Below are 14,824 nucleotides of genomic sequence, written 5' to 3'. Positions count from 1 at the left end.
CACTTTTTTAATATTAATAATTATAATTCAGATGTTCTCTGTTCAGCTTACAGAGTCTCTTAACTTATTCTCTAGATAGATTTTAAGAATAGATTAGTGAGATCTCTTATAATTATTCTCTAGATAATTCAGTCAGTTCTTAACTTCAGTGTAGTAGAGATCTGTTATTATATAAATAACAGCTTCTTCATCTTTCATATTATATAGTTAAGCTTGTGAGTCAATTTCAAATACAAACTTATAAAAGCTTTTATAGATTATGATTTGATAAGTGATCTTAAGTAATTATAACTTAAGAAAGTTTCTTTTCAGTTCATAGATGTCTCTGAAGATTATGTCTAGAGACTCAGTTCAAGAATGTTTACAGACAGTAAGTATTTCTTATAGAAAAATAGCTTGATTTTATAGAAAATACTCAAGAATATTCTTCACTGAAATTAATTTATTCATAGATTTAGAGAATTTCTCTGTCACAGATATAGAGAATGATATTTTATAAATAATTGATAAGTTCTCTGAGACTTCTTTTATAAAGATTATTTATAATTTAAGTGACTGCTTCTGAGTGTCTGTAGTAGAGTTTACAGGAATTGAAGTATATAAGTTTCTAGTTCTTTCAGTTATAATAGACAGTTGCTGACTGACTGAGCTTGAAATGTAAGAATAAGTGCTCACAGATGATTATTCAGATGTTGCAGCTTGACATGATATATACTATTAACTACTAGAAGTATTCACAGTAGAAAGACAAAATGTAGAGATTAATATATAATAGCATTCAAGCTGAGTTATAAATAGTATTCATGAACTCCAGTCTATATAGTTGTGTGTAGTCAAGAGCCGCTAACCCTCTTGGTTACGCGAGAGATAGAAATAGAGGTAAAGAATCCATGAGAAGCGGGATTTCTTACAGTAAGCAGCAGTACAAGTACTACAGTGCTGAGTCTCATTATATGAAATCACTCAGTGAATAACTTTATAAATAAAGGTTTAAAAAGAGAAAAGTATGTAAGTAATTTCACTTCTTACAGATTTTTTATCTCTATTTCTATCTCTTATATAATTAATAGAGTTATCAGCTCTTAACTATATATAACTATATAAACTGAAGTTTATAACTACTATTTATAACTCGGTTTAAATACTATTATATATTTAATCTCTATATTTGTGGCGGGCTGCGCCCGATCAATTATATAGACTATTTCATTACACTTCACAGATTTCTATCACTTCATTCTCAAACATGTATGCTCTGATTCTCGGCCATTCTCAATCATCAATTCTCAGCTGTTATAAACATGTATAAATTCTTCCGCCCTGAAGCTTCACTGTGTACATCATTATATACACATATAAATATTCACTTTAATCACTGATTCTCACACTTTCTCTTTCTTTTCCTTCTTTTAATATTTTTCACTTTGTTGTATAAGATCTATTTATTATACTGATTTATTCAGTGTAGGCCTCTTAGACTTGAAAAACATTCATTATCTTCTTATTAGAAATGATTATTTATTAAGAATATATTCAAATGTGTAATAATATATAAGAAAGAGAAACACAGTTAAGCAGACACTGAGTTCTTAAATAGAAGCTTACTCATCAGTTACTCTGACCCTGTAATAAGATCTTATAAAGAGAATATCAGTGAAAGACCTGAGAGTTCTGACACTTAGATATATGAGATATTTATATAATTACACTTCTGCAGATATCACATATCTGACAAATAATATAATCATATCTAATAATAATATAAGAGAACTCTTGAATGTGAGTATAGAAATGATATCACAGTAACTCTGAGTAATATTGAAATTATAACAGTAACAGATAGTAGACATGTATATAACTTAACAACTTCAATACAAGGAAATTCAATAATTAATTTAACAGAGAACTCACATAACTTCAACATCTATAGAATTAAATACAAAAGTACTGAAGAAACACTTAGATACTTCTGTATATTTCAATACTTCTGATCTCACTTTCTACTCATTATGAAGAATGAAAATGCTCATGAAACTGAGTGTAGATGAAGATATCATTGATTTATTAATCAATCAAGATTGATATATCAATGAACAATTGAAGAATCACACAATACAGAAGTTTCATTCATAGATGAAAGCATGTGAACCTGTATTACAAACATCTGACAATATCATCAAATATTCTGATATTCTGTTTCCAGACACTGCTATGCAATAGAAAGTATTAGATTGATTACAGAGTATTTAACAGAGAAACACTTCTCTTATAACATTCATCTCTGACTTTGACATCAGATCTTAGAAGCAGATAATCAATCTTGAGAGAATTGAATAAAGATCAGCATGCTTAAGAAGATATTAACTTTTAAACTCTTACAGACTCTTATAAGTGTAAATAAAGACCAGACTTATGAAGGCTTCTGTACATAACTTCAGACATTGAATGATTATCTCATCAAGCTCAAGAGTATACAGAACAGTGACAGAAGATATTACATCTTAGTCACTCATACATCTGTGCTGAAGAACAACAATAATAATACAGATACTATGAACTGAGTAGATTCAAAGATCTATACATAAGCAAGAGTTTTCACTGTCTGAACAGACTTCTGAGTCTCTGAGATCACTTCTGAAGAAGTCACTGACTGACATCAACATGAAGTATACATCAATTGTAACTGACTAGAATACATTGCTTTCAACTGCTGATTAACCTATGTATCTTCTTATTCAAAGAATGAATCAGTGCCTGTCTGCACTAATCACATTGCAGTGAAGAAAGATTTGAAAGATAACTATAAGAATGTCTCAATGAAACAGGGAAAAGATTAGCTTCTGTTCAAATTTACAAACAGAAGCTTGAAGAGATTGAATGACAACAATTTAAAGAGAAAATGACAATGAATGTGATTCTTGTATCTACTGTGATTGATAACATGTATAATATGAAAGCTATAATAGACAGTGATCTATGTCACTATACAATGATTAAATCTTCAGTCATAAAATATTATAACCTTCAGTGTATTCTCTTATTAAAATCTCAACTTCTTGTAGAATTCAATGATTCAAAAGATGTTTGTATCTGTTATATAATAAAACTAAACATAGATGTTAAAGAATATCAGTGTGAAGATGCCTATATATATAAAGTTAATAATCTCAATTATAATCTTATGTTAGAACTTGTCTGATTGTCTGAATAAGACATCTTATTAAACACTTAAAACAGAAGTTTAATATTCTCTAACAATGATAGAATTCATGAAGATGATATTCACAAGACTATGAATCTGACACAGATCTCTGTCAACACCTATGAAATGCTCAGAAAAAGAAGTCACTGAAAGAATTACTGATAGTAGAATTATATATTAATCTATTCTATCAGTCTAACTGATATTAAAAAGGCTCTAGAAAAGTTATTCTGTGTTATAATAACAGATTCTTATACAAAACTCTCTTAATAATATCATGAATATCTAGATATCTTCTGATAAGATAATAATGTTACAAATCTATCTCTCTTACAAGGTTCAGAAGTGAATCACAGTATTAAGTTAAAAAAGAAGAACAGTAAAAACTCTGAATCATTATAAGACTCTCTTTATAACATGTTTCAAGATGAACTTCTTCTTCTTCAAAAGATACTTAATAATCTATTAAATAAGAAATTCATATATATTAGCAATTTTTCTGCCGCAGCTTCTATTCTCTTTGCAAAGAAACTAGATGAAGAATGTCAATTCTGTGTAGACTATTGAGAATTGAACAGATTAATTAAGAAGAACTACTATTCTTTATCTCTGATCAATGAAACTCTAGCTCATATTAAACAAGCTCAATAATTTATAAAATTAAATGTCATCACTGCATTTCATAAGATTCATATCACTGAAAAAGATGAATGACTTACAGTATTCTGAATATAATATAATCTCTTTGAATGAGTAGTCACACTCTTCAGACTGACTAATGTTCTTAGTATATTTCAGAAGTATATTAACTAAGCACTCTGAGATTTTCTTAATGAATTTGTATCTGTATATCTCAATGACATTCTCATCTTCACTGATAAGTTCAGGAAAGAATATCAAGAACATGTACAGAAGATATTATAACAACTATAAGAAGTAGAACTACTGATAGATATTGATAAGTGTGATTTTAAAGTCAAGAGTATCAAATATCTAAGATTTATCATAGAAGCTGATAAGAGAATTTGAATAAATTCTGAGAAAGTCTCTATTATTCTTGAATAAGAGGCTCTGTATACTGTGAAAAATATATGAAGCTTCATTGAATTCACTAACTTCTATCAGTAATTTATACAAAACTTCTCAGATATCATGAGATCACTTACAGAACTTATTAAAAAGAACTCAGTATTTCAGTGATTAGCAGACACTGAAGCTGTATTCACACAGATGAAGAAGATATTCATCAATACTTCTCTGCTAATAATATTTAATCTCAATTATAAAACAGTTATTGAAGCTGATTTCTCTAGCTATATAACAGAAGAAGCTATATTATAATATAATGATAAATATATTCTACAATCATATGTCTTTATATCTAAGAAACTGAGTTCTGCTGAATACAATTATGAAATCTATGATAAGAAATTTCTCATAATTGTACACTGTCTAAAAGAATGAGACTCTGAACTTCAAAGTGTCTCTGAATTTGAGATAATCACAGATTATAAGAATCTTAAGTACTTTATAATAATCTGTCAACTCACTGAATAATAGATATAATAATCTGAGTTTTTAAGTCACTTTTATTTTATAATACACTACTGATCTGACAGTCAGAACTCAATGACAGATGCTCTCTTATAACAAGAGCAAGATATGCCTTTTAATATAATAGACACTCATTGAATGAACTGAGAGCATCAGCTCTTAGATCTGAAGATATTAGTTAATCAAGATAGAATAACTCATGACACTATATACACTTCTCTGATTAGAACACTCTCTCTTTAAACTAATACTAACACTGATATTCTCACTTCTTTTACATTGAATAAACTGTGATATATAGCAGCTCAGACTGATGAACTTCTTTAGACTCTCACTGAAACAGTACAATAAGAAGCATCTCAATTCTCTTCAGAATTACATATAAAGACTAATATCTCAGAATATTCAGTTGATAATAATAATATTCTGCAATTCTGTGAATAACACTGAGTCTCTTACTCTAAATTCTTATATACTCAAATAATACAAGAGATGTATCACTTATATATAACTGAATATCTGAGTTATAAATAACTGTATCAGATGATCTCTTGAGAATTCTACTAATCTAAGATATTAAACAGTATCAGACACTTTATCTGAAACTATAATTATTATTTCTTCATCATCTTGTGAAAGAACTGTAGAACAAGTCTGTTAAAATCACTCAATGTCTCTGATAGAATCTGATAAAATGTGATAATTGACTTTACTGTTAATCTTTCTGAGAGTAAGAAATATAGAAACATTCTGATCATTATGAATCAATTAAGTAAAGATATAATATTGAAATCTTGTAATAAAATAAATACTGAATAAGTCACTGAAGCTTTTCTACAGAGTCTATTCTATTAGATGCATGAATTACTGAGATCTATAGTATTGAATCAGAGCTATTAATTCATAAGCACTCTCTGAATAAGAATCTGTCAAGTTCTCAAGATTATATATTATTTATCAACTGTCTATTACTCTGAGACTGATAATGTATCAGAATAGATAATTTAGACTGTAAAGAATTATCTTTATAAGTTTTGTAATTACTTATAAGATAATTAATATAAACTTCTTCTATATACAGAGATTACTATCAATGACTGAGATGCTGTTTTAACAGATATAAGCTCATTCTTTCTTATATATAGTTATTATATAAAGATATTAGATCTTCTAGAGATCATACAGTTCACACTGAACTCTCACAGTCTGATTCAGATCACTGATAATATAGTAATAAAGCTCTGAGATATCTGCAACTGAGCAGAAGCCTTCATAATAAGTACTAAACAAGATTAAGAAAATCAAGCTAATATCTGATAAGATTCTGCAGAACAGTATAAAATAGAAGATCTTATGTAATTAAATCTCAAGAATATATAGACTACACACTCATTCTATATATTAAATTATCATTATATAAAATACATAGTGATAGAAGTTCTAGACAGTTACAACTATTATCTTAATACTTCATCAGAGATTTATAATGTATTTCATACAAGTCTACTCTGTCACACTGTTATCAATTCATTCTCTTCACAACTGACTTCTGACTGACAGCTGCCAGAGATCATAGAAGAAGATAATAAACTTGAGTGAGAAATTGAAGATATTCTCAATGAGAGACTCTGCAGTCACAGCTGATAATATCTTGTGAAATGAGTCAGCTACAATCATTTGATCTGAACTCTGAGTTCTGTGTTATCTGAGACTGCGGCTCTTGACCGATGAGAAGAGAGAGGCTAATGTAACAGACTGTGCCTGATCAATTATATAGACTATTCTATTACACTTCACAGATTTCTATCACTTCATTCTTAAATATATATACTCTGATTCTCAGTCATTCTCAATCATCAATTCTTGACTGCTATGAACATGTATAAATTCTTCTGCTCTGAAGCTTCACTGCATACATCATTATATACACATATAAATATTTACTTTGATTGTTGATTCTCATACTTTCTCTTTCTTTTCCTTCTTTTAATGTTTTTCACTTTGTTATATAAGATCTATTTATTATACCGATTTATTCAGTGTAGGCCTCTTACAATATTTATCTTTCTACTGTAAATACTTCTAGTAGCTATTAGTATATATTATATCAAGCTGTGAATATCTGAATAATCATTTGTAAGAACTTATTCTTACATTATAATAAGTAACTGCAGAATTACTAATATAGTATTTCAGAATATAATTAGATCTTTAATTTAAGTATAAAGTGTAAGAATTTAATTGTTAAAAATATAGTAGATTCTTATATATAAGAAGAGATATAATCTGATAAAGATAATATAATAGAGTAGTTAGTTATATATTAAGATTTAGTTATTATATAGTCTTTTATATATAATAAGTATTCACTGAGTAATCAGTGAATATCTTACTGAGATAAAACTAATCAGTCTATAGAGAGAGAATCTGATATAATATATATTTTATAAATTTTACTTATATTTTTAAAAAAATTTAATTGTATTTACTTATACTTTTAAAACTACTTCAGTAGTGTATATTTAAATTAATATAAGTTTTATAAAATTTAATATAATAAATAAATTAATATTATTATTAATTTTCAGTTAATATTAAAAAACTTCTCTATATTAAGAAAAATATTACTCTGGTCTGGTGATGTAGTGATTAACTACACTATTATAAAGTCTCAATTAGCAGCCTTCCCCCCCGGGAATGAATGCTAAGAGAGGGCAGGTTTGAACCCTGCAAGAGTCATCTTAATCACAGCTTTCACTGTTAAGTTATAAAACAGTATCAGAGACTCTTGAGTGTACTATAATAAATTATCATCAAGCTTAAGATATTTATTTCAGAGATTCTCAGATACTAATTCTCACTGATCTTAAAATTAATAGCTTCTCAGATACTTTAAGTTAGATTAGTACTAGAGTGATTAAGATTTAAAGTATCTGCAGAATAGTGAATTATTATTAAGCTTAATTAATTAGGTCTTATCTCTCTCACTCTAGACACTCACTTCTGAGAAATTGATATTTAAAAACTATCTGATTAGAACACTCTGAGTCTAGCAAGAATTTAGATGAGATAAGATCTAGATACTCTTAATAGATAATTAGTATAAGTAAGACTGTGACAGTTAATTAATAGGCTGAAATACTGAGATTGACAGTTAGAAGATTAGAGACTTAACTAGAATTGAATAGCTCTGATATTATTCTTAGTGAGAATCTCACTTATGAGTAAGCTAGTTATAGAAGCTAGCTGAGTGATAGCTCTTTAGAGAGAATAATAATCTCTGAAGCAGGTCTGAGAGAACAGAGACAGCAGTTGATTATATAGAGTATTAAAATATGTATATAGCTTAAGATGTAAACTGCAGAGATTTTATTCTGTAAATATCTATCTTTAACACTTTATTCTCTTTTTCTTTGTCATGATATTTTTAAATAATTTCAAAGTATCAGAAGGTGTTGAAATACTGTAATTTATAAATAGTTTTTATATTCTGAGCTGAAATTTTCTGATTTTATATATCTGAAATTGATAAATGTATAATAGTTAACTCTATAGATATAAGAAAAACTCTGAGAATTAAAGATTCTCAGATAGATATTATAGTCTCTGACTGTATACATCTATAATTAAAGAATAATAATAATAATAATAAAAATATTACTCTGAACAGAGAGATTTTTTTAATAAAAAATATAAATTTTCAAATTGCTTTAAATGATAAGAGAAAATAAAATAAAAGAAATAATATAAAAAAAATATTTAAATAATATTTAATACTGTGAGAAAATCAAAACTGTAGCTATAGTTAAATATTTTATAAAAAAATAATAATAAAATAAATAAAAGCTTTAGCTATAAAAAGAGAAGAAAAAATATACTGTTAAATATTATAAAACATAATTAATTAAACAGATATTTATAAAAACTTTTATAAAAACTTGTAAAAAAATTAATAATAAGTTTAAAATATTATAAAAGCTTTATATAATTTTCTGAAAGTAATAATAAATATTATATATAGATCTCTTTAATGAAATTAAATAATATTTTTCTTCTGATATCTTCTACACTTCAATCTGATTTAATTATTTTAAAATCATAAGTTTTATATTTCAGATAAATTATTAAGCAAAGCAATTATTCTCTGAATTAATCATATATATGTATTCTGCATATAATTTTAATCTTTAATAAATAATATTAATATCTTATTATGGTATGCTATGGTTGAAAATTAACAGCTCTATAGAGTGCTTTTTGAAGTTCATTGAGTGGATGAGTTCATTGAGTGGTGACTCAAGTTAGCCGCAGCGGCCGTAGCGGCCAACATGCTCTAAGGCTAAGCCCTAGCAACCTTACAGTGGGGCCAAACCCCTCCAAACCCAAAATTTCCTCATCGCCATCACAACGTCGCGGCAAGACGTGTTCCAACCAAACCAACAACGAATATCCTACTCCGGATCGCCTTATTTTGTTTGAGACAATGGAAATCCCTGAACCAGTGCTTCTGGACGACGACAGCAAGGCAGAGCTGGAAGAACTTGTCAAAATTCCCGAATATGAAATACGAAGGAGACCCCACACAGCACTCTCAATCGTGACAATGAATGTGAATCCTGCACATGTCCAGAAAATTGGAAAGCATCTAAAACTGGAGGTAAGATCTGCCTGTCCACAACTCTAGTACTTTCTAACTTGAAAGATAGGCTCCGCGGTACATTAAGCTCTATCGACGCGACAATGAGGGCTTCATAGGCACTGGACCGGTGATCGCCATACGAGTTCCACTTGATGACGGCCGACGAGTGGACATTGCGAGGGACCAGGAGTTACCAAGGAGTGAATTGAAATTCGGCTATGCGTATAAACTACCATGGGCGCCTTGGGTTTCTGATGCGGTTTACCTACTTTGCTTCCGATGAATGCAGGTCTCCGAGTACTCTTGTCAATTCAAAGCTTGTGATATAGTCTAGGAGATCATGTTATGCAAATAGTTCAACTGAGCTGTCAGCCTGCCTAAACACAGGCATATATTCCTCCAAACCTTCGAGATCCCATACCTCCATGTCTTCGCAGTGAGGACCCAAGGGCAAGCTTCTAACATCAGTCAACATGCCTAACAAAGGGTCATCTGTTCCGCCCAGCCCATCTTGTTCCACGGTTTGCATCAATGAAGCGGCGGTCGGTTGTGGTGGAAGCGATCGTGGATGTTGTTCTGCCGCTGTGGAGTTATGGTAGTCACTAAATTGCGTAGCTGCCGAAGTTGTAGCTTGACTTCGATGGTTTGGATGTTGTTGTCGGCGATGTCGGAGAAGGTTTGAACGGTTTGTGAAGTTCTTATTGCATATTTGGCAGACTTCATAGTGCTGCTTTTTGGTATGATCTTTAAGGTCATCCTTTGTTTGAAATACTTCGTCACATTGCATGCAAAGGTGTCCTCCGTGCATGTCCAGATAGTGCTGATGCATTCCCTTTGCCTTGAGTACCTGGTTACAGCTCTTGCAATTTTGTTTCTTCGGACGATTGCGACGACTGTGAAGATTTCGCTGGGGTTGTTTGCTGCGTCCGATGATTGACTTTCCCTGAGCAGCTGCTGTCTGTTGTATCTCATCAGCGTCATGTGTGCCATTCGCGTCATCTTTGTTGTCTGTCTCAAGCGTGTCGACCGTCTCTAGGTTTGCATTGTGCATCCTGCCATCTGGTTCTCCGACAGAGCTTGCCAGCCGAGAGATAACCCCCATGATCTCGGAGGCATCGCTGTGTCCGCCCATCACAATTGGATTCCTCCGGGCGGCTGTTGTCTGCTGCGTCTCAGTGTCGTTAGTGTTGTGTGTACCGTGCGAGTTGTTGATCTCATGCGTATCGGGCATTTCTTGATTTATGCCGTGTTCAGCGTCGTGCTTGTGAGTGTTATGCGCGTTGTCTGCCTCATATGTATCGAGCGTCTTCAATTCACCATGAGAGCTTGCTTGCCGAGAGACAACTCCCATGAGCTTGGAGAAATCCCGCTGCAGCTTAGAAAAAGCCTGCTCTAGTCCAGAGACTTTGTGGGTAAGGCAAACATACTCATTATACTGTCGCATGAGAAGGTATGAACAGGTACCATGGTCCGGATTATTGACTTGCTCCATTGTGAAAGCTAGTTTGACAGATTGAGAATTCCAAAACGATAGATAAATGATCCTAAAAGAAAGTGTTTGGGGCTGCGACAACAAATAGCTTAAGAAGTTGGAACTTCATAGCCGGCTAAGCCAAATTGGATAGTTGTACCCACTTCCCCATCCCGTCACGCGCCCCCACACGCTAATGCACCACCTTCACATCGCTATGCACCTCGACAAAATCGAACCCGAGGGTCCGAGAGATATCAATTTGGATCCCCGAGCGCTGTCGCTGTGTAAAACAAACAATGGGTGAGCATATATAGCATGATGGTGTAGGGCGATAAACTGATAGAAGATATGCTTATACATGTGGCAAATGAACAGTGCCCTCGTACACCTCATCGCGATAAATAGAGTCTCGGTGCTGGGGAAGTGGTAAGTTTGCAGGTGGCAGCGTGCCAAGCATTGACATGGCCCGAGACGCCGAGAAATCGGTCGATTGTAGCCCCATACTCCATGGTGAGTGCTTATTTCGGCGATAAACAGGACTTGGGCACTGAGGAAGCCCTAAGTCTGAGGTTGGCAGCATTCCTGGCAAAGACCATGGGGAAGTCGAGTCATTAGTCGATTGCAGCCCGTGGTCCCATAGCAAGGGTTCTTCTTTATGGTGAAAGCTTGGGCGCTGAGGAAGTTCTAAGTTTGTAGATGTCGGTATTCCAGAAGAGAGTGTTAGCTTCGGGGTTGAGGTAGTTGCTTTGATCCATTCCCAACAATAAAAAAAAAACCCCTTTAGAATGAGTATGAAAGATGAAAGTGTGGTCCTAATCCGACTCCAACAACCAGCATGCAAGCCATCATCATCAAAGCCATCATCGGAGAAACGGGATACGTTGATGAATGAATTGGGCATGTTGTCAGTGGGCTGACTGGAAAGCTATCAAATTCATTGTGGAATTGCGACATCTTTCCTTTCAACGGGCGCCAGAATGAGAAACTGCTTCGAGTTATAGACTTCTGCGCAAGACTTTGTGCGATAGAATTGCTTCACTGGAAGATCAACATAGGATTAGTGTAAGACTCTGTAACGTGTAATAATGAGAGAAAAAAAAGAAAAAATTGCCATGCGTAAGATTTGTAAATGTAATGTAAGATCAATTGTAAGTGTAAGATTGGTGAAAGATCATGTAAACCCGACTCCTTACACAGAAACAAAACTCCTTGGTTTGTCGAACATATCATACAGACAATCATAAATAGAAACAACTACCGCCCGATTATATCTGTGAGAGTAATACTAACTGACTGGCAAGATTTGCTACATCGACGGAGGTACAGACAATCTGTATTCATGGACTCCTTGGTCCGTCGCTATGGCTCCTCGAAAACGAATAAAGAAGCACCCACTCCCTCCGAGCCATCATACCAAATGCCCCCCCTTCCACTCCTCGTCGGAATGGGTAGAGGCGCTTACGACACAACAGGAGTCCCTAAACCTCAACCTCCGCCAAAGCCTCGATACGTGTCACGGCAAACAAGAGCATCAGGCAAGTAACCCGATAAGCAAACTCTTCCTCACTCGGTTCCCTTTATCTCTGCGGAATTTGGTTGCCAGTTAATTGAACTCCCCCCCTAGCTTTGTCCCCGCCCGGCTAACCTCTTAGCGAAAGTAGGTACCAATGTCAGAACACCGAGCAGCTTCAGATCCGCAGAAGGCAGATAGCAATGTCGTCAACTCAATGGTGTTGAGCCGAGACCAGTCCCCCCGGCCTGCAGACTTGCCATACCGCCCTGCAATGTCACCAGGTGGTGGATTGCATCCAGATGGTGCACCTGTACCTCACAAAACGGGAGAGACCAAACAGCGGAACACTCAAGGTGCGTACACCAATATTTCTCTTTGTTAGCTCCTGGGACAGCTCAGATCACAAGGTCCTAACCTTCGCCACTAGATCATCAGATCTCACCGTCTCCGGCCATGATACCTATCGAATTCGTCGACTATGAGTCCGCTTCCAAAAAAGCCGACCAGAAACGTTTTAAAGGCAGCATCGCATCCAGAAACTACAGGCTTCGAAAGAAAGAGGAAATGAGGAAGAAGGTCGAGGTATCGAAATCCGCCCCTGACTCAGAGGCATCTCTTCAACCGCCGCCTACTAGCCCTATACCACCGTCTCCGTATTATTGTGATGCACCCGTAAGGGAAATAGGAGAGAACAAACAGCAGAGCCTTCAAGGAAAACGTTCCACCATCCATGCGCTTGTCGATTCATCCCCTTCACGAGAGAAGGCACCGAGAATGGAAGAGCCATCCAGTATAGCAGGTGAGTACGTCCATATTCCCTTTGTCAACCCTAGGCTTATTCTGGCAGAAAGCTAACCCTGTCACTAGTATATCACAGCCCTCCATCCCCGGCTGCAATGACCTCAGACCCCGACCTGGGATTGGCACTTGTGGCTGTGGAATATGAGAAGGCGAAAAGGAGACATTTGAACAAATCCAGCAGTCGAGAGACAAAGGCGGAAATGAAGTGGTCTCTGAAGGGAGAAGACGGGGCATTAACATATAAGTCTGGATCAGAGTCATCTCTTCAGCGACACCAGAATGATTCCGATTCGGAACCCACCATGCCACCGACGCCTCCAAACTCCCCTTCCAGCGAAACAGAAATGCGTGAGCTAAAACGCTATGCCGCGGGATTGGATCACATAGGGGTAGGAGCTACTTTCATCAAGTGTAGATCTAATTCCTTGAGGTCCTGAGTATGGTTTGCCTGCATTGGCCAATCGTTTCACGCACCCGTCTCATCAGCCTACATGCCGCCCATTACTTCGCGCTCGTTGTGTCCATTGTGCTGCGGGGTTGCTCGTTTCAGTGGTCGTTTAGGGGTTGTATTGCCGCGCCTCGGCCGGTTGGTAGAGGCTTAGGGATGGGCTTTTCTTCAGACTCAGTTGTTCTATCTCTTTGGTGAGTCTTTGCCTCCGATGAAGGGTGGGTCTTGGTGTCTAATAGGGCCTAGCGTTCACGTGATCTGGCAACGTCGAGCATTAATTGTGTAGCATCCGCCCTAGTGGCGTTGCCGTAGCGACCGCTCCGCCTACACGTGATCTCATATGTAATATCCATACGGGAAGAACGTAGGGTTAATTTACGGTGATTACACCGTGGATCCACCATTCCACCCGTGTCACGTGTCGCCGATCGTAACACATGTTCCATCATTATATTCAGTGACACATCACTGAATATTAAATGTCAAGATAATGTTGAGACAGTGCAGAACTTTCTAACACTATTATAACATTACTCAGTAACTGTGTAATTGACAGATATCATTATCAGAATACTACTAAGATATTATAAGACACTGTATACTATTCTATCAGTGAAATCAATATACTATTAAGCTAGTTACCTGATCTCAGATCAACTATCTATCTAAAGAAATGAGATATCTCAATTGTAATGTAAATATCTTGTTACTTGAGACTTATATATTAAATAATTATCATTTTCATCACTATTCTGTATTGAAATGTTATATAATACTGTCTTTCAAACTGCTGACAGTCTGATAATAGTGTAATTATCAGAATTCTCTTATAAAATCAGCAGATTCAGTAGATGATCATACATGATATAATGTAGAGAAATAAGTGTAAAGAAAATTCACTTAATTTCTTTCATTTTATAAATAAATATAATTATAATTCAGTCAAGCTCTGCTCTCTGATATTGAATGATATCTTCTTTTATAAGAGAGATTCAGTGAATATAATCTCTGATTTATATATTAGTAAGTTAATAACTAATTAATTAATTAATTGATTGAATAGATATACTGAACTGAGAATGTTAATTTATTATAGAAAAGTATTGAACAGTGACCTGGTTTCAAAACTGAGAACTTATTTTAATCAGTATTATAGAATTCTTATAGCTTATTAAGAAATGAATAAAATAATT

At 34.2% G+C, this 14,824-nt stretch overlaps 4 protein-coding genes across 4 annotated transcripts; 3 read left to right on the top strand and 1 right to left on the bottom strand.

The window, feature by feature from the left end:
- Positions 1 to 9,046: 9,046 nt before the first annotated feature.
- BDBG_07913 (uncharacterized protein) lies at positions 9,047 to 12,050 on the top strand. Its single transcript, XM_002621649.2, has 3 exons — positions 9,047 to 9,413; positions 9,463 to 11,169; positions 11,245 to 12,050. Exons 1-2 carry the CDS (start codon positions 9,240 to 9,242, stop codon positions 9,676 to 9,678), a joined length of 390 nt encoding a protein of 129 aa, XP_002621695.1. The 5' UTR covers positions 9,047 to 9,239; the 3' UTR covers positions 9,679 to 11,169; positions 11,245 to 12,050.
- BDBG_07912 (uncharacterized protein) lies at positions 9,047 to 12,186 on the bottom strand. The gene is made up of 2 exons (XM_031723310.1): positions 12,160 to 12,186; positions 9,047 to 11,907 (listed from the first exon to the last, which is right to left on the bottom strand). The coding sequence occupies exon 2, from the start codon at positions 10,885 to 10,887 to the stop codon at positions 9,739 to 9,741; it is 1,149 nt and encodes a 382-aa protein (XP_031580453.1). The 5' UTR covers positions 10,888 to 11,907; positions 12,160 to 12,186; the 3' UTR covers positions 9,047 to 9,738.
- A 44-nt stretch (positions 12,187 to 12,230) lies between these two features.
- On the top strand, positions 12,231 to 12,476 carry BDBG_17693 (uncharacterized protein; the record flags this gene model as incomplete). The annotated part of the gene is made up of 1 exon (XM_031725351.1): positions 12,231 to 12,476. The coding sequence occupies one exon, from the start codon at positions 12,231 to 12,233 to the stop codon at positions 12,474 to 12,476; it is 246 nt and encodes an 81-aa protein (XP_031580452.1).
- A 60-nt stretch (positions 12,477 to 12,536) lies between these two features.
- Positions 12,537 to 13,620, top strand: BDBG_17692 (uncharacterized protein; the record flags this gene model as incomplete). The annotated part of the gene is made up of 3 exons (XM_031725350.1): positions 12,537 to 12,735; positions 12,810 to 13,181; positions 13,250 to 13,620. 3 exons carry the CDS (start codon positions 12,537 to 12,539, stop codon positions 13,618 to 13,620), a joined length of 942 nt encoding a protein of 313 aa, XP_031580451.1.
- Between the last annotated feature and the right edge of the window lie 1,204 nt (positions 13,621 to 14,824).

Source organism: Blastomyces gilchristii, assembly GCF_000003855.2.
Source record: "Blastomyces gilchristii SLH14081 genomic scaffold supercont1.21, whole genome shotgun sequence".
Lineage (NCBI taxonomy): Eukaryota > Fungi > Ascomycota > Eurotiomycetes > Onygenales > Ajellomycetaceae > Blastomyces > Blastomyces gilchristii.
The sequence above is the reverse complement of the archived record's forward strand: the minus strand, read 5'-3'. Positions and strand labels throughout refer to the sequence as shown.

Excerpts from the sequence above, each read along its gene's own strand:
- BDBG_07913 (XM_002621649.2), top strand. The coding sequence starts at position 9,240 with ATGGAAATCCCTGAACCAGTGCTTCTGGACGACGACAGCAAGGCAGAG. Across the intron at positions 9,414-9,462 it reads GAAAGCATCTAAAACTGGAG|GCTCCGCGGTACATTAAGCT; the intron begins GTAAGATCTGCC and ends CTTGAAAGATAG.
- BDBG_07912 (XM_031723310.1), bottom strand. The coding sequence starts at position 10,887 with ATGGAGCAAGTCAATAATCCGGACCATGGTACCTGTTCATACCTTCTC.